The sequence below is a fragment of the Triticum aestivum genome, chromosome 2D, assembly GCF_018294505.1.
Source record: "Triticum aestivum cultivar Chinese Spring chromosome 2D, IWGSC CS RefSeq v2.1, whole genome shotgun sequence".
Classification (NCBI taxonomy): domain Eukaryota; kingdom Viridiplantae; phylum Streptophyta; class Magnoliopsida; order Poales; family Poaceae; genus Triticum; species Triticum aestivum.
The window spans coordinates 7,239,789-7,257,671 of NC_057799.1; the positions used below are offsets into that span (position 1 = coordinate 7,239,789).

Here is a 17,883-nt window from a genome sequence, read left to right on the forward strand (position 1 = left end):
TATGCCACCTACTGGGCCACCACTGCGTGAATACGACTAGAAACCAACCCATGGGCCAGGATTCAAGCCAGCAGAAGGCCCAGTAGGCCCATCAGGCATAGCAGTGTCAATTAGGCCCGTAAGCCTGTAATGGAGAGGAGGTCGAGAGGGGTGCGGTAGTGGGGCTTATAAACCACCGCGCGCCCCTCTCAACTAGCGAGGTGGGACTAAACTTTCGACGCGGGCGCAGCAGCACAAGGCCTTTGGTCCCGGTTGGTGGCACTAACCGGGACTAAAGGGGTGCATTGGTCCCGGTTTTTGGCACCAACCGGGACCAATGGCACCCTTTAGTCCCGGTTGGTGCCACCAACCGGGACCATAGGTCGCCGCTTCCCGCCCTTTGGGCTGCTGAAAAGAGGCCTTTGGTCCCGGTTGGTGGCACCAACCGGGACTAAAGGGTGCCATTGGTCCCGGTTGGTGCCAAAAACCGGGACCAATGCTTCGTCTATATAACTAGCGCTTGTTAAATTTTTCATTCAGTTCGTCTTCCCCGCCCGACGACGCCGCCAGGCTGCCCCTCTGCGCCTCGCCGTCGCCGTCGTCGCCACTGCCTCCGACGCTGTCCCACGCCGCCCAGACGCCGTCGCCGCCCCGCGCCCCCTACCTCCTCGCCGCCCGTCGCCACGCCCCTCACCGTCGCCGTCGCCGCCCCTGCCTCCTCATCGCCCGTCGCCGCGCCCCTCACCGTCGCCGTCGCCGCGCCCCTCACCGTCGCCGTCACCGCGCCCCTCACCGTCGCCCCCGTGCCCTGCCTCCTCGCGATCGCCGCCCCGTTGCGCAGTGAGCTCCATATATGAATTTCCTAATTTAGATGTGTAGTTTAGATCTTTAGTTAATTGAGTTGTTGTAATTTGTTCATAAATGAATAATATGCAAAAGTTAAAAAAAAATTCTGTTCATAGATTTTTTTGGTTATATTATTGTTGAATATGCAAATGTTTGTGTGTTCATATATATGCAAAGAATATGTCAATTTTTTCATAGAATTTTTATGATTTTTTTCTGTTGTAATTTTGTTCACAGAATTTTTATTTTGTTCATAGAATTTTTATGATTTTTTTCTGTTGTAATTTTGTTCATAGAATAAAAAGAGAAAGTGTTTAATATAATTAGTTAGAAAAATAATAGAACTAGTTAAACTAGTTTATTTTTAATTAGTAAGTACTACTTTATTCTATTTATAGTAAGTGCTTAGTAGTTGAACTAGTTGATTTAACAAAACTAGTTTATTTTACTATAGAAGTAGTTTATTTTTAGCAAGAAAATTAATAGAACTAGTTTATTTTTTTATTTAAAGCAATTATTCCCGCATCGACATCGACGATGCCTATCCCGCATCCTCGTCGTCGACTCGGCGGAGGAGGCCGACTTGATCAGAGGGGCCATGTCCGGGACTGGGTTCCGCCAGCCCGTCGTTGACCCGATCCTTGTTTGGTGGCGGTCGCGTGGGCCAGTGACGGTGCCGAGGTTTCCGGACACCGCGGAGGTGGTACGTCACCGTGTCAGCGAGGAGGACGAGCACGCACTAGTAGAAAACAGGGCATTGGTTCGGCCCTCGTAATACCATTAATCCCGGTTCGCTCACGAACCGAGACCAAAGGAGGCAACTGTCCGAGTTCGTGAGCCCAGGGGGCCGGCCGGGCCACGTGGGCCATTGGTCCCGGTTCGTGTGGACCTTTTGGTCCCGGTTCCACGCACGAACCGAGACCAATGCGCCTCGCCCCTGGCCCATGACCATTAGTCCCGGTTTGTGCCACAATCCGGGACTAAAGGGTTGGTCCTTGTTGCGGTCAGAGTTCAGTCCCACCTCGCCAAAGGGCAGTCACACCGGTTTATAAGCCCGTCCCTCTCTGCCTTGTTGAGCTCCTCTCAAAGTGAAAATAGATGCCCTTATACAGGGTATTTGACCTAAATTCAGAGTAAATTTCTTTGAAATTCATAGAAATTTATTATGAATTTAGGTTGAATTCTCTCTATAGGCGCATCTATGCTCATCTTTTTATGTTGGGGTTGGCGATCTTTACAGACTTTTTGTGTGTTGAATATGCACCATTCGAAATCGGTCTCTGCTTTGAATGGTTCATTTTGAACACACAAAAAGTCTGGAGTTCAAACAAGTTCAAGAAAATGAAATCCCTTTGTAACAGATGAGTTTTCGTCCGAAACCCTGATACTTCGAAAGAGATTATCCATTTTGTTCACGAAGTGCATCCAGCTTTTGCCGTAACCCTCTCAACTTTTTAGCACATGCTATGTGGGTGAAATGATGATACCATGCCAACTTTCAACCTTTTCAGAGCTCATTTGTAGGGCTTTTCAATTTCAGGGTCATTTAGCTCAAAACAATCCGTCACTGCATGAAAAATAACAAATGAAGTCAGAAAGGGTTGAAAATTGATGATGTGGCTTTGAATGGTGCATTTTGAACACACAACAAGTCTGGAGTTCAAATAAGTTCAAGAAAATGAAATCCCTTTGTAACAGATGAGTTTTCCTCCGAAACCCTGATACTTCGAAAGAGATCGTCCATTTTGTTCACGAAGTGCATCCAGCTTTTGCCGGGACCCTCTCAACTTTTTAGCACATGCTATGTGGGTGAAATGATGATACCATGCATACTTTCAACCTTTTCAGAGTTCATTTGTAGGGTTTTTCAATTTCAGGTTCATTTGAAATGCTTTTCAATTTTAGGGTCTTATAGCTCAAAATAATTAGTAAATACATGAAAAATAACAAATGAAGTCAGAAAGGATTGAAAAATGATGATGTGGCTTTGAATGGTGCATTTTGAACACACAAAAAGTCAGGAGTTCAAATAAGTTTAAAAAAATGAAATCCCTTTGTAACAGACGAGTTTCTGTATGAAATCCTGATACTTTGAAAGAGATTGTCCGTTTTGTACATGAAGTGCATCCAGTTTTTGCCGTAACCATCTCAACTTTCTTGCAAATGCTATGTGGATGAAATGATGATACCATGCCAACTTTCAACCTTTTCAGAGTTCATTTGAAATGCTTTTCAATTTTAGGGTCTTATAGCTCAAAATAATCAGTAAATACATGAAAAATGGTGCATGAAAATCAACAAATAAAATAAATAAGTAATTAGAAACAAAATAATATAAAATTTATTAAAATATATAAGTAGAAACAAAATAAAATAAACTTTAATAAAATTTATGAAACTAAAATTAACAAAGTATTTTCTGTTCAAAACATTATAAGAAAGCTCTAGTATTATTGAAACTAGAATTATATAAAATTGATGCAACTAAAATTAACGAAGTATTTTCTGTTCAAAATCATTAAAAGCAAAAAAGAATTTTCATAAAGAACTTTTTTTGTTAGAAACTTTAATATAAAAAAGAATTATCATAAAGTAAAATAAATAAGTAATTAGAAACAAAATAAAATAAAATAAATAAGTTTTTTGTTGTAAGTAGAAACAAAACAAAATAAATAAAGCAAAAAAGAAAAAAAACAGGCTAAAAAATAAAAAATATGCCACCTACTGGGCCACCACGGCCTGAATACAACTAGAAACCCATCGATGGGCCAGGATTCAGGCCCGCAGAAGGCCCAGTAAGCCCATCAGGCATAGCAGTGACAATTAGGCCCGTAAGCCTGCAATGGAGAGGAGCTCGAGAGGGGTGCGGCAGTGGGGCTTATAAACCACTGCGCGCCCCTCTCAACTAGCGAGGTGGGACTAAACTTTCGACGCGGGCGCAGCAGCACAAGGCCTTTGGTCCCGGTTGGTGGCACCAACTGAGACTGGTGCCACCAACCGGGACCAAAGGCCGCCGCTTCCCGCCCTTTGGACTGCTGAAAAGAGGCCTTTGGTCCCGGTTGGTGGCACCAACCGGGACTAAAGGTCGCAATCGTCCCGGTTGCTGTCACGAACCGGGACCAATGCTTCGTCTATATAACTAGCACTTGTGAAATTTTTCATTCAGTTCGTCTTCCCGCCCCGACGACGCCGCTAGGCTGCCCCTCTGTGCCTCGTCGTCGCCGTCGTCGCCCCTGCCTCCGACGCCGTCCCGCACCGCCCAGACGCCGTCGCCGCCCCGCGCCCCCTGCCTCCTCGTCGCCCGTCGCCGCGCCCCTCACCTCCGCCCCCTGCCTCCTCGTCGCCCGTCGCCGCGCCCCTCACCGTCGCCGTCGCCGCCCCCTGCCTCCTCGTCGCCCGTGGCCGCGCCCCTCACCGTCGCCCCCGTGCCCTTCCTCCTCGTCGATCGCCGCCCCCTTAGTGAGCTCATATGAATTTTCCTAATTTAGATGTGTAGTTAATTGACTTGTTGTAATTTGTTCATAAATGAATATGCAAAAGTTAGAATTTTTTTTCTGTTCATAGATTTTTTTGTGATATTATTGTTGAATATGCAAATGTTTGTGTGTTCATATATATGCAAAGAATATGTCAATTTTTTCATAGAATTTTTATAATTTTTTTCTGTTGTAATTTTGTTCATAGTAAGTGCTTAGTAGTTGAACTAGTTGATTTAATAAAACTAGTTTATTTTAATACAGAAGTAGTTTATTTTTACCAAGAAAATTAATAGAACTAGTTTATTTTTTAGTTAAAGCAATTATTCCCGCATCGACGTCGACGATGCCAATCCCGCATCCGCGTCGTCGACTCGGAGGAGGAGGCCGGCTTGATCAGAGGGGCCATGTCCGGGACTGGGCTCCGCCGGGCTGGTTTTGGGAGGTACTACCTTCCGGGGGGGCGTAGGTTGGTGAGGAGCCAGCCCGTCATTAACCCGATCCTTGTTTGGTGGCGGTCGCGTGGGCCAGTGATGGTGCCGAGGCTTCCGGACACCGCGGAGGTGGTACGTCACCGTGTCAGCGAGGAGGACGAGCACGTCCGTCGCTACATGGTTGCGTGGGAGTGCAGGTTCGACAATACCTGGCAGGTTCTTCAGGGATCTCACTGGAGCTATGATCCTGTGATGGTTCCTTCTCTTTGGGTATCCACCGCCCGCGCCGATACCCATCGGGCACTACGGTTCTTGCTGTACTAGCGATGCTATATGTATGATAGTATTCGAGGTGTATTAGTGATAATATTCGACGATGTACGAACGCATGAAGATGATGTAGTTTTGCTTATAATTGAATGCATCCTAATTTGAATACTACTTTATTTTGTGATTTGATTTTGCTTATTGAATGCTCAAATTGGAAAACTACTCCTACTTTGAATGCTAAAATTGGAGAGCACTATGCAAGGCGTATGCATATGACTAGTTGATAGCTTATAGGGTTTTTGTTTTCGCAGAAATCTAGGAGCCCCCCTCCATCATCCCCGCCGTCGTCCCCGTCACGGACCCCCTCCGACCTCGAGGTGAGACCAGCCATGAACCGGTTTTAGAAATATAATTAAATGATAGTTTGGGTTGACTTTAAGTCTATTGAGTGTCCACCATATATGAGAGGACGAAGAATCCCGACTGTTGTCATGGGGGTAGCTTCTCCTTCGTTCCCGTGTGCTAGACAATTAGGTGTAATGCACTCAGGAACGAAAGGAAGGAGCTACCATCACCGACGGTCGCAAATGTCTGAGAGGAATCAGTGAGGGAGAGTTCCACCATATATATATGAGAGGACGAAGAATCCCGACTGTTGTCGTGGGGGTCACTTCTCCTTCATTCCCGTGTGCTAGACATTTTGGTGTAATGCACTCGGGGATGAAAGGAGGAGCGACCATCACCAACGGTCGAATGTATACACCACGTGAGCTGAGTGTTTTCAAGAAAAGACTCGACAAACCGATAGTCAACCCGTGATGAATAATAATGATCTAACTTAGGTTTTTTAGTAAATATATTTAATTGTAGACGTTTAATATTTGAATTATGAACATAGGAAATGTCGTACTCGGACGACGAAAGTCTCTCGGGGGAGTGCGACTGGTGCCACGACGACCGAGGTCTGTGCGAGAGGCCTCACCTGGACGAAGATCAGCGCTTCAGTATTAAGCTGGAGGAGACCTTCGATGTTGAAACGGTACGCAACGACGACAAGTGTTATTTTTTCGTAATTAAGCACGACTTCAACTATTTCAACATGTACTTTTCATGTTTTACAATTCGACTAGCTTGTCCCATACCATGCAAGACGCTACGTCTTGGAGAGGATGGGTTTTGAAGACCATGAAAGTATGGAAGCAAAGAAAATTCACCTAAGGACCCATCATGATATAGATTTTGAAGTAAATCTGTATAATTCTGAGAGCGTAACCCATTTTGGTTGCAAAATTTGGGAAGCATTTTGCAAGATGTATGGTTTTAATGAGGGTATGCTTGTCACCATGGATCTTGGTGATCCTGACATCGAGCAAGACAATATGGACACTTGGGTCCTTGTTGATACACCTTCAATTCTACCGCTATGTGAGTTTCTCAAACATAGTTATTAGCTAATTTATATTGTTCATTTCAAAATAGTTGACATCTTATTTTCATTGACAACTTATTTTGATTGTTCAAACAATGTGCGGAACATGGTAGACAGAACCTACTACACCGATGGCTCTGAGTTAACTTATAAGGAGAAAACTCATCTGGTCGGTTCTTGGTAGTCGCAAGGAGGTTCTTGGTAGCAAAAGGAAGCGAAGCGCAAAATTGGAGACATGATGATCTCCATTCTCCATAATGGAGAGTCGGGGTCTATATTGTTTTATGCTATTTTACCTTAAAGAGGGTATTTAGGTCCTACCTAATACTGATGATCATGTTCTAAGAACAATTAAGTAGGGTTGGTTCGATGACTATGAGGATGATGATCGTATGACTTGTTATTAATAACGAGTAGAAGTTGTATGATGATTAGTAGGACTTGTTATTATGATGATGCATGACGCGGGCATGAAGAGTTATTATATATCAGTGGGTGAAATGAACATGGATTGGAATGAAGTGAAGGCAACAAGCATGTGGTGCATGTCGAAAGTAGTACTAATCCAAACTTGATCAACTTAGGATAAATATTACTTTCGACATGCACCCCATGTTGCCTTCACTTTAATCTAAGCCATGTTTAGGCATAGCAGTAGCATTGGTAAATCAAGCACGGAAATAAGAGAGGACAGTTCTCTCTGTTAGCTAGCTTACACACCCTAAATTACCCCCTAAACCCTCCCCCTTTCAAAAAAAAAACCCCAGCCACTGAAATGCTGACGCGTGGATGCTTTTTGGTCCCGGTTGGTGTCAAAGGACCAAAGGCCCTCCTGCCTGGGCTGGCCGCAGCGGCCACGTGGAGGCCCATCTGTCCCGGTTCGTGTAAGAACCGGGACTAAAGGGCTAGGGCATTAGTAACGACCCTTTAGTCCCGGTTCAACAACCGGGACAAAAGGCCCTTACCAACCGGGACAGATGACCCTTTTTCTACTAGTGACGTCCGTCGCTACATGGTTGCGTTGGAGGGCAGGTTCGACAATACCTGTCAGGTTCTTCAGGGATCTCACTGGAGCGATCATGTGATGGTTCCTTCTCTTTGGGTGTCCACCGCCCGCGCCGATACCCGGCGGGCGCTACGGTTTTAGCTGTACTGGCGATGCTATATGTATGATAGTATTCGAGGTGTATTAGTGATAATATTCGACGATGTACGGACGCATGGAGATGATGTAGTTTTGCTTATAATTGAATGCATCCTAATTTGAATACTACTTTATTTTGCGATTTGATTTTGCTTATTGAATGCTCAAATTGGAAAACTACTCCTACTTTGAATGCTAAAATTGGAGAGCACTATGCAAGGCATATGCATATGATTAGTTGATAGCTTATAGGGTTTTTATTGTCGCAGAAATCTAGGAGCCCCCCTCCATCATCCCCGCCGTCGTCCCCGTCACCGACCCCCTCCGACCTCGAGGTGAGACCAGCCAAATCCTCTTTTAGAAAGATAATTAAACGATATTTCGGGTTGAATTTAAGTCTATCGAGTCTCCACCATATACGAGAGGACGAAGAATCCCGACTGTTGTCATGGGGGTAGCTTCTCCTTCGTTCCCCTGTGCTAGACAATTTGGTGTAATGCACTCGGGAACGAAAGGAGGAGCTACCATCACCGACGGTCTCAAATGTCAGAGAGGAATCAGTGAGGGAGAGTTCCACCATATATATATGAGAGGACGAAGAATCCCGAGTGTTGTCGTGGGGTCGCTTCTCCTTCGTTCCCGTGTGCTAGACATTTTGGTGTAATGCACTCGGGGACAAATGGAGGAGCGACCATCACCAACGGTCGAATGTATACACCACGTGATCTGAGAGTTTTCAAGAAAAGACTCGACAAACCGATAGCCAACCCGTGATGAATAATAATGATCTAATTTAGTTTTTGTAGTACATATATTTAATTGTACAAGTTTAATCTTTGAATTATGAACATAGGAAATGTCGTCATCGGGGGAGTGCGGCTGGTGCCACGACGATCGAGGTTTGTGCGACAGGCCTCACCTGGACGATGATCGGCGCTTCAGCATTAAGCTCGAGGAGACCTTCGATGTTGAAACGGTATGCAACGGCGACAAGTTGTTTTTCGTAATTAAGCATGACTTCAACTATTTCAACGTGTAATTTTCATCTTTTACAATTCGAGTATAGCTTATCCCATGCCATGCAAGACGCTATGTCTTGGAGAGGATGGATTTTGAAGACCATGAAAATTTTGAAACGAAGAAAATTCACCTAAGGACCCATCATGATGTGGATTTTGAAGTAAATCTGTATAATGCTGAGAGCGTAACCCATTTTGGTTACAAAAATTGGGAAGCATTTTACAAGATGTATGATTTTGATGAGGGTATGCTTGTCACCATGGATCTTGGTGATCCTGACATCGAGCAAGACAATATGCACATTTGGGTCCTTGTTGATACGCCTCCGGTTCTATGGCTATGTGAGTTTCTCAAATATAGTTAATTATTAACTAATTTATATTATTTATTTCAAAATAGTTGACAGCTTATTTCCATTGACAGCTTATTTTGATTGTTCAAACAATGTGCGGAACATGGTAGACAAAACCCATTACACCGATGGCTCCGAGTTAACTTATCAGGAGAAAAATCATCTGGTCGGATTTTGTACTGATCTTGAGAATTATAATATCTACAATCAAACTCCTCAACATTATGGTCAATACGTGCCACTAGTGCACGTGTTGAACTACGGTAACTACCATGGAGATACCCTGGTAAGATTTTTTACTATTACGACATCCGTGCATGTTTTGCATACTTCTAAAACTAGTACATCATTGCTAACTATGAAGTTATTACTATGTTTTTCAACAGAGAATCCCAGAGGATTGTGTGCCTCATTTGATGTATCAAAATGGCAGCCTTCGTGTTTTGAACATATATCCAGGTCATCCTACGAATCTCAACTGTCCATACCGGATTTCTAAAAGAAGTGAAGACATGCTAATCAGAGAATGGAAAAAATGTATAGACAGTCGTAAGGAGGTTCTTGGAAGCAAAAGGAAGCGCCGCGCAAGAATTGGAGACAGGATGATCTCCATTCTCCATAATGTAGAGTCAGGGTCTATATTGTTTTATGCTATTTTACCTTAAATAGGGTATTTAGGTCCTGCATAATACTGATGATCATGTGCTAAGAACAATTAAGTAGGGTTGGTTCTATGACTATCAGGATGATGATCGTATGACTTGTTATTAATAACGAGTCGAAGTTGTATGATGATGATTAGTAGGACTTGTTATTACGATGATGCATGATGCGAGCATGACGAGTTATAATATATCTGTGGGTGAAATGAACATGGATTGGATTGAAATAAAGGCAACATGCATGTGGTGCATGTCGAAAGTAGTACAATCCAAACTTGATCAAGTTAGGATTAGTATTACTTTCGACATGCACCACATGTTGCCTCACTTCAATCTAAGTCATGTTTAGGCATAGCAGTAGCAGTAGCACGGAGATAAGAGAGGACACATCTCTCTATTAGCTACCTATAACAACCTAAATTAACCCCCAAAACCCCTAAACCACCTCCTTTAAAAAAACCAGCCCCTGAAATGCTGACGCGTGGAAGCTTATTGGTCCCGGTTGGTGCTACCAACCGGGACCAAAGGCCCTCCTGCCTGGACTCGCCGGAGCGGCCACGTGGAGGTCCATCTGTCCCGGTTGGTATAAGAACCGGGACTAAAGGCCTAGGGCATTAGTAACGACCCTTTAGTCCCGGTTCCCCAACCGGGACAGATGGGCCTTATGAACCGGGACAAATGGCCCTTTTTCTACTAATGTCTCATGCAACTAAGGTACATGCAGGCAACCAAACTATATGAATCTGGGGTCTTTTTGCCTGCATCCCCTCAAACTGGCTTACTAGAGCCAGACTCGTCGGACCAGCCTTGATTGGCAATGTAACCAAACACACCCAGAGTAATTGTGCAGGCAGCAACGTCTCGATTTGTACACACACAACACACTTATGATCATCCGAGCACTGCACCGTGCAACGAATGGGCACGGTTGTGCCGTATCAATGGTACCAATCTCTACTCCTAATGGACAACTTGATGAATAGTCTCCGCGGTTTAATTTCGCTGGGTTTTTTTCGTCATCCTCCCACCTCTGATTTTTTTCGTCATCCTCCCACCTCCGTTAACTCGCAACCCTCCCGCGAAAAAAAACCTTGCCAAAAAAACCCTACTATCGATGCTTCGTGCCCACAGCAGATCGTTCTCCGCCGCCAACCAGCCCTTCGCACGCCCGATCCACCCCTTCGCCCACGGGGGACGACTCCTGCCCCCTAGGGTTTCCTACGCCACCACCGCCGCCGGGGAACTCCTCGACCAGCCCACCCTCCCGCCGCTCCGCCCCCTTCCCTTCCCATCGCCGCAGTCGCCCCCTCCATCTCCTGCCGGAGCCACTCCCCTGCCGCGAACATCCTGCTCGCGTTGTATATGACCGGTACGGCGGCCCTGACGGGGAGCGAGAACCGCCACGGGAACGCGGTGTTGAGCCCCTCGGTGAAGACCTGCGCGGAGAGCAGGAACGCGTGCGGGGCCATGGCGGCGATCCCCGGACCGGAGGCCGTCGAGGATGTACAGCGCCGGGAGCACGGCGCCGACGAGGAACCCACCCACGGTGTGCGAGGGGTCTCTTCCCGTACGTCAAGGCATCCCGCCTCACGTTTCCTCTTTCGGCATCACGGGCCGCCGCCGCACTCCCTCCCCCGGCCGCCCCGCGGGCTTCTATCTCTCCCAGCTCCGCTGCCGCGCCCCGTCTTCCATCTCTACATGAATCACTGCTGTGGAAGCCATGCCCCACCGCGCCACCCGGCGGCCATCCGGGATGATGGAGTTGAGTCGGCCAGGTCCCTGTTCCCGTCGGCATCTTCTGCATCGGGACCCGTGGGGGCAAGCCGCGCCTGCTCATCTGCGTCGATGGCGTCGGCGTGGCCTTCCCCTGCCAAGACCGGCGGCTCCTTGGCTGGATCCTCTCCTCTCCTCTCTTCCACCTCTCGTTGTCGGGTAAGTCGCAGGTATTGTATTCGTAATCGGTTCCAATCTCGCGCCCCTGATTCACTGTTGTTCGCTTGATTCATTTCAGGTGCTCCTTCCGTCGATGTCGAGGTCTTAGTCTCGGTGATTTCTCCTTGTATGTTCTGTTAATATTGGTACCGTGTTCTGAACCTTGCTGCTTTGGAAAGGGTGTGGTTTCAGTTTTGATGGTTCTGTTCAATTCAAGGTGATTCAGTAATGTTCTGCGTACAAAGTGCTTCCTATTTTTGCGGTGAAAAACAGTGTGTTGGAGATAGTTCGGATAGTCAAAATTTGGCAGTATTTTCTTCTTCTTCTTTTGATCCCGTTTCTTCATAGTTAGTCAGACTCAATAAGAATTAGAGCAAGTTGGAAAGAGGTTTGTTAGGTCGGAACTGATATATTTGCTTTCGCCTAGCAGCCTATACATATCATTTTATATGACGGGGATTGTGCTATATTACCATGTTATAAAGGTAGACCTAGGATATGTCTTTCTTGAACTGTGTGGACATGCTCATGGCGGAGGTGCTCTGTTTGTATGTTTTTTCAAGTAAAGTGGAGAAACTCCTGAATTGTGTCTTCAGGAATCTACCAATCCTTCTGATCATTGTGTTTTTCTGGGCCTGGAGGTCTACGCCAAACCCCAGGGCAGGGTGGTTCGAACACCAGTGCAGTACGGGCTGGGACGGACATCATCTTGTCTCTGTCTCTACTAATTCAAATTACATGTAACTTATTCCCTCAAAAAAATTACATGTAATTTATTCAGTTCTACAGCAGCCAAGGGCGGGGCATCGCACCGACGACAGTGACTGCAATGAGGGCGAGATGCTGATGTTCGTGCCGGCGCCGGAGACCGTGACCACAACTCGGGGGCAAGGTGCTGGTGTCAGCGACATCGCCCGTGTTGGCCCCTTGAGTTTTGGACCTGCCGCGCTCTGGTTCTGGAAGCTGCCATTCCCATCGAGCCCCTCCAGCAGCGTTCAGGTGAGCGCACAGCTTCTGCTCCATTAACGCAAGCATCCAGGGGTTCGACTGCGTGGGCAGGAGCTCGGCTTGATTCACTTGCATATGTCTTTTTTTCCTTTGTGGGCAGGAGCTCAGCTTGAATCACATACATCCAGATGTTCATGCATGTTAATCCTCTATTGGATATGGTTTAGCTCATAATGTAGGCCATGAAGATAGGCTTCCTTTTCCGAAAATGCAAAACGGAGACCGAGCTCAATGGAGGCCTTTATTTGAAAACTTTAAAATTTAAACTTTTCATATGCAAAAAATTCTATAAATAAATACACATATACCTAGATACATAATGTACATGTGTGCAATTTTTTAGGTGGAAATACATTAGAATGTGAGCTACACAAAAAAGACAAATCTGGGGCTTTTTAGCATATATATTGTTCATCTTCAAAGTCCATGATTTTTTTTTGTGCAGCTCGCAATTCAAGGTATTTCATCCTGAGATTTTTCACACATACACTTTACATCCTTGCATACATGTGTATCTTTTTTCAGATTTTTTTCAAAACTGAAATTTATGAATTTTGAATTTTTCAAAATAAAGGGCTCCATGGAGCTCGGTCTCCAAAATGCCCCACTCTTCCTTTTCTGCTTATAAGCAACTAATTAATAAATGAATCTGGGCACGGCTCTACCATTTTTGCACTCAGTTATGGGGCATCGATGCTTATATTAATAATAAATAAAAGGAGTATGTGTGTTCTACAGTTCTGCAAACGTCAAAATTATGTTCATCTTTGTGATTTCAGTTTGGATCTGGGTGCTTCTGGCTGTTCCTGGAGTTGAGGTTCAAGTTAACCATGGAGGTGACTCATCCTTTATTTCCGTGAGGTTATTTGTGTCACATGTTACTGTTGCTTTAATCTTTGACATACTGTGCAAGTTGTTGAATTTCCTGAGTTTGTTTTCTGCTCCTGAGTTTGAATTTCCCCGAAATGCGCCCCCGTGGTTGCTGCCACACCGCGCTGTTGCTCTATCCGTTGATGCGGTTATGGGTTAAATAGTCGTGGATTTTATCGTCGTAGTTTGACGCCCTGTAGTTTCACACGCCTCCCTTTCTCTATTTGGAGTATACAGTTGCAGAGGATTTATAAGTGAGTGGATCATATGTACTCTTTTTATGATGCATCTCTGACCATGCAATTTCTGGGCGTCACAGAGAAGCCAAGAAGGACGAGATTGTCAAGTCAGCGATCGAGGTGCAGACAGGTTGCTCATTCAGTTCAGCAATTGTGTGGATGTATTTTTTTGGAATCATATGCCAACACCTCAGTGTTTAACATAGTGTTGGTTGTTGATTTTCTGTCACAATCTGCTGGTAGACGTGAGAGACATCTGGATAGATTCTTCCTTACTAGAGCCATACGACCAAAAAAGATGATTGGAAAGGCTCTTTCCAAGCATAAGGTGAAGTTTATTTCTTAAGATAATTTGGCCAGTCTGATGTCTATTTTCTGAAACTATATCACCGTTGTAGATTATCTGATGAAAATTGCATTCTCTGTTGGGCACTGATTCAGATATATTAATATTGGGGAAGTCTCTCATATACTGCTCGAGGTCGGGAAGGTGCGGAGGCTGCTAGAGGAAGTGTTGGAGGCCGAGCGCAGCAGCAATAATGATCTGCTACTGGTGCTGGACCAGGTACGTCTTCGAAGGAACGAGAGTGGGGTGGCTGGATGTATCCGCCAGCTTTTTGCGGATGTGCTCAGCCAAGTTTTGAGAGCATATTCAGTAAATCTTGGTTGCCCATATCTTGGCATGGCATGTCTTCTCATAGCATGCCGCAGGGCCCAGGCGAAGGAAGAAAGAAAGAGAGAGGAAGGGAGAGAGGGGTGGGTGGTGGGAGAGAGCGAATGGGAGATAGAGAGGGAGGCAGAGAGAGAGAGAGAGAGGGGGTGGGGGTTGAGGGAGAGAGGAAAAGGTTTACCATGATGCAATGAAAAAGTGCACAAACATATGATGATAACAAGTACATTGCAATTTAATTTAGAGATACACAACATAGGCTACCATTGCAATTTAATGTATTTAGGACTGAATTTTCTATTAGGAATTTTGCAACTCCTCGAACCAGCTATTGAAATTGAATCTCCCTAAATTTTCTAACATGTGGGAACAGAGTTCAAAGAATACATTGATTAAATCACAACAATCGATAAAAACTCTTTATTCTACTACATGTCATTTGTGCTCTCCAGCGGCCTTTGTAATTGTCCATAGTAAGAACTTACAACACTGTACTTCAGAAGCAACAAATCTACCATCCTGAAAAATAGTGATTTGATTCAGCATGTGTTTGGCCAAGATTCCGAACACCAATACTTAATGAACTCGACATTTTATGTTTCATTTTGCCATGCTTCTTCACAAGTTCCAAATTTTTATTTGGCTTAAATTGATTAAAATTTAAAATTTTGTGTAATCAAATTGCAGGATATGTGTTTGCTATTTTTTTCCCTAAAGGCAGATCTTGTAAGCTGCTATGTTCTTTGAACCCGTGGGTAGCAATTTGATTTAAGTGGCCTGGTTCTTTCAATCTGTGTGTAGCATATCCTGTTTGAACACATAACTATGTACCAACCACCTCGTAGGAGGTCTTCCAAATTTTCAATGAAATGAAACGCAAAGGACTTTTGCGTTTTCTCGAAAAAAAAAAGTTCAAGTAAGCAGAGTATGAAGCTATGTGATAGTCCAAACTCTCACTAAATATCATGGTTACTAATGCCAATTAGCATCTCATAATTTGATGCCAAATTTCCTTTGCCTATATATGATCAGAACAGTTTACATATATATCTTTGGAATGTCTGCTTACACTTTTTTTAGGACAGCTGATTTCAGTACCACACGTAATAATTTTCTTAGGTGGATTTCAGGACATTATATGGTTATCAGAGTGTCATTTTTTGATTTGGACCTGCATGCCATGTTTTCAGCAGCCATTGTATAGTTAGCTACTCATCTTGTCACCTGGAGTTATACCCCCGCACATATCTGAAGGCAAACATGGTATGCAAGTGATCTGGTTATGAAAATCTTCATGGCCAGTCAAAATATACTTGATGCTAGGTGAAAATAATCATAGAGATTCATTGAAGATGCATTTGATTTAATTATTTAGTTTTTCCGATGGAGTTAATTGTCATTGAGAAGCATACTATTTTGTTGATGGATCGTAACTTGTTAGTTGTCGTTATTTAGTTTTGCCCCTGGAGTCCAAGAGTCCATAAAATTTCATAGATTGCTTCATAACTTGTTGTTGATGCTTGTTTATGCCTTCTGAATATGTGCTCCGTAGCTTGCTATTGTCGTTTGACACTTGATATGACTTGGGGTTCGGTGCATAGCTCTTCCACAAAAAATGTAAAGTATGATAGAGCATCTTGGACAGTACATAGCTCACTGAGGCCTTCCGCACCTTCGATTTATTTTGTTTTGAGCAATGTTGATTGGCTTGAACCATTGGAAGGATATCACCATCGGTTGGCTGAGAAACTTGTGTACTTTCTGTAAACTATTAAAGCTTTGTGCTGAAATGCAGGCCAAGATTGATGAGTTGAAGGCGAGAACAAACTACTACACTACCCAGCAACTTATACAGGTGCATTTCCTATATTTTTACAATAACATGACCTGCCAGTTGTGCTTTATGCAGAGTTGTACTGGTTAGTAGTTAGTGTATGAAAAATAAGCATGATTTATGCTCCCTTTTCACCTTCCTGAAAACAGTACATGTTGTATGTGTTGATGACGCTTTCATAGTGGTGATATAGAGATATGGTCTTGACCCTACTCAAGCTCGTCCACACCGATGTCACGGTAGCTGCTTTTGCGAGTCTCTTGTCATCTTCTTCGCCGCCGGCTCGGTAAATCTCTCGGTTTACTTCTCCTCTTTCTCTCTTGAGCTTTGTAGAAAGTGGGCTAGGTGGGGAGGCCGAGGGCAAAGTGCAGCAGGAGGTGCATCGGTTTGAATGTATGTGTAGCCGTTAGGGCTGGTTCGTTATCATCTCAAAGGCTAAAAGATCCGCTGCTGCAGGTCACCACATCCGCTTCCCACAGCTACGGACGACGATAAGGAGGTGGTGGGTGACATGGGCAAAGAGTGCTTGGAGGTCAATGTTGCTTGTCTCCGTGTCTGCCTAGAGAATTTTCTGTTGTTTGATTTGGTTTTATAAGTCCATATTGCATGTCTGCATTGAGAATCTCATAATATGATTGTTATTATTATATGTCTTACAGAAGTGCATAGTTTCACTATATCATAGTATTATAAATGCAAGAGGGTTGATCTGGGTAAGTGTCTGGCACTCTCTCCAGCATGCCACAATGTAGCATTTCTTAATGTTGTACAATGATGCTGATATCACATACAATAGCAGTGGATGTGGTGGTAATGTGAGCTACGTGAAACCTTGCAACCTACTATTTTAACTACCATTTTTTATCTTCAGTTTCTGAATTATTACCAATCACACATTAATCCCGAGGCGATTCCATGCTTGATCACCTCTTAGGTGGACTTAACCCCTCATGTTGCCGGAACAAGTAGCAGTGCCGCCCAAACTCCCGATTACCCGTTGTACTGAGTTAATTGCCCTTGAGGTGCGGACTTGCCATTTATTATGATTTTACCATTCCTCATTTTAACATTTTGTTCCACAAGATAGTTCTTGCTCATAGAGATGCGTTGCATGGATTAAAAAAACCAGAGAACATGTCAAGTTTGTGCTTTGAAAATGGGATACTATGCTCAGTTCTAACTTTAGTGCTGACAAAATGGAGGAGACCATGATTCCTCTTTCTGTGTACCTTCATGTGAAGGAGAAATTACAACATTGTGATATATCAACTAAAATTGTGCACTAATTTATTGACGGAACTGCTAAAGCATGACTTTTGACTCATTTGCCTACATTTTTGCCAGTAGCAACGCACGGGCATACTACTAGTTAATCTAGCGATCGATTGGAGATCTGGCCAACCTGTTTGACCCACCGGGACAATAGGGATTCATCAATTATACGTACTGCTACCAGCTTTTTAAGTCGCGTCACGACAGGGTTAAGTCGAGATTGATTTGCTAATTAATCATGCTGAAAATGACGTGGTGCTAGCATGCCACAGCAGTGTGGTAGCATGACCGCTAAGAGCATGATTAATAGAATAGCCAGCTGGTGACTATATGAAATTTCAACGTCTATAGCCAACCTTATACCCGGCAAGTACAATACTTGTATATAAATATGTACTAATTTGTTTATACATGACCCATCTCCTTCTCTCACAAAGTATCTAAAA

The 17,883-nt window shown here is 44.2% G+C and overlaps 1 protein-coding gene across 3 annotated transcripts; it reads left to right on the forward strand.

Moving 5' to 3' along the window:
- The first annotated feature begins 10,730 nt into the window (after positions 1–10,730).
- Positions 10,731–16,864, forward strand: LOC123050999 (uncharacterized). Of its 3 annotated transcripts, XR_006423884.1 has the most exons (9): positions 10,731–11,544; positions 11,624–12,543; positions 13,332–13,388; positions 13,742–13,791; positions 13,905–13,989; positions 14,103–14,226; positions 16,127–16,186; positions 16,359–16,451; positions 16,622–16,864. XR_006423884.1 is itself a non-coding variant. In XM_044473727.1 (6 exons), the coding sequence occupies exons 2-6, from the start codon at positions 12,385–12,387 to the stop codon at positions 14,109–14,111; spliced, it is 360 nt and encodes a 119-aa protein (XP_044329662.1). In that variant the 5' UTR covers positions 10,731–11,544; positions 11,624–12,384; the 3' UTR covers positions 14,112–14,398. The 3 variants fall into 3 exon arrangements, 1 of the variants encoding a protein (XP_044329662.1); XM_044473727.1 differs by lacking the exons at positions 16,127–16,186; positions 16,359–16,451; positions 16,622–16,864 and having other exon boundaries at positions 14,103–14,398; XR_006423883.1 differs by lacking the exons at positions 13,905–13,989; positions 14,103–14,226; positions 16,127–16,186; positions 16,359–16,451; positions 16,622–16,864 and having other exon boundaries at positions 13,332–13,827.
- Positions 16,865–17,883: the final 1,019 nt, after the last annotated feature.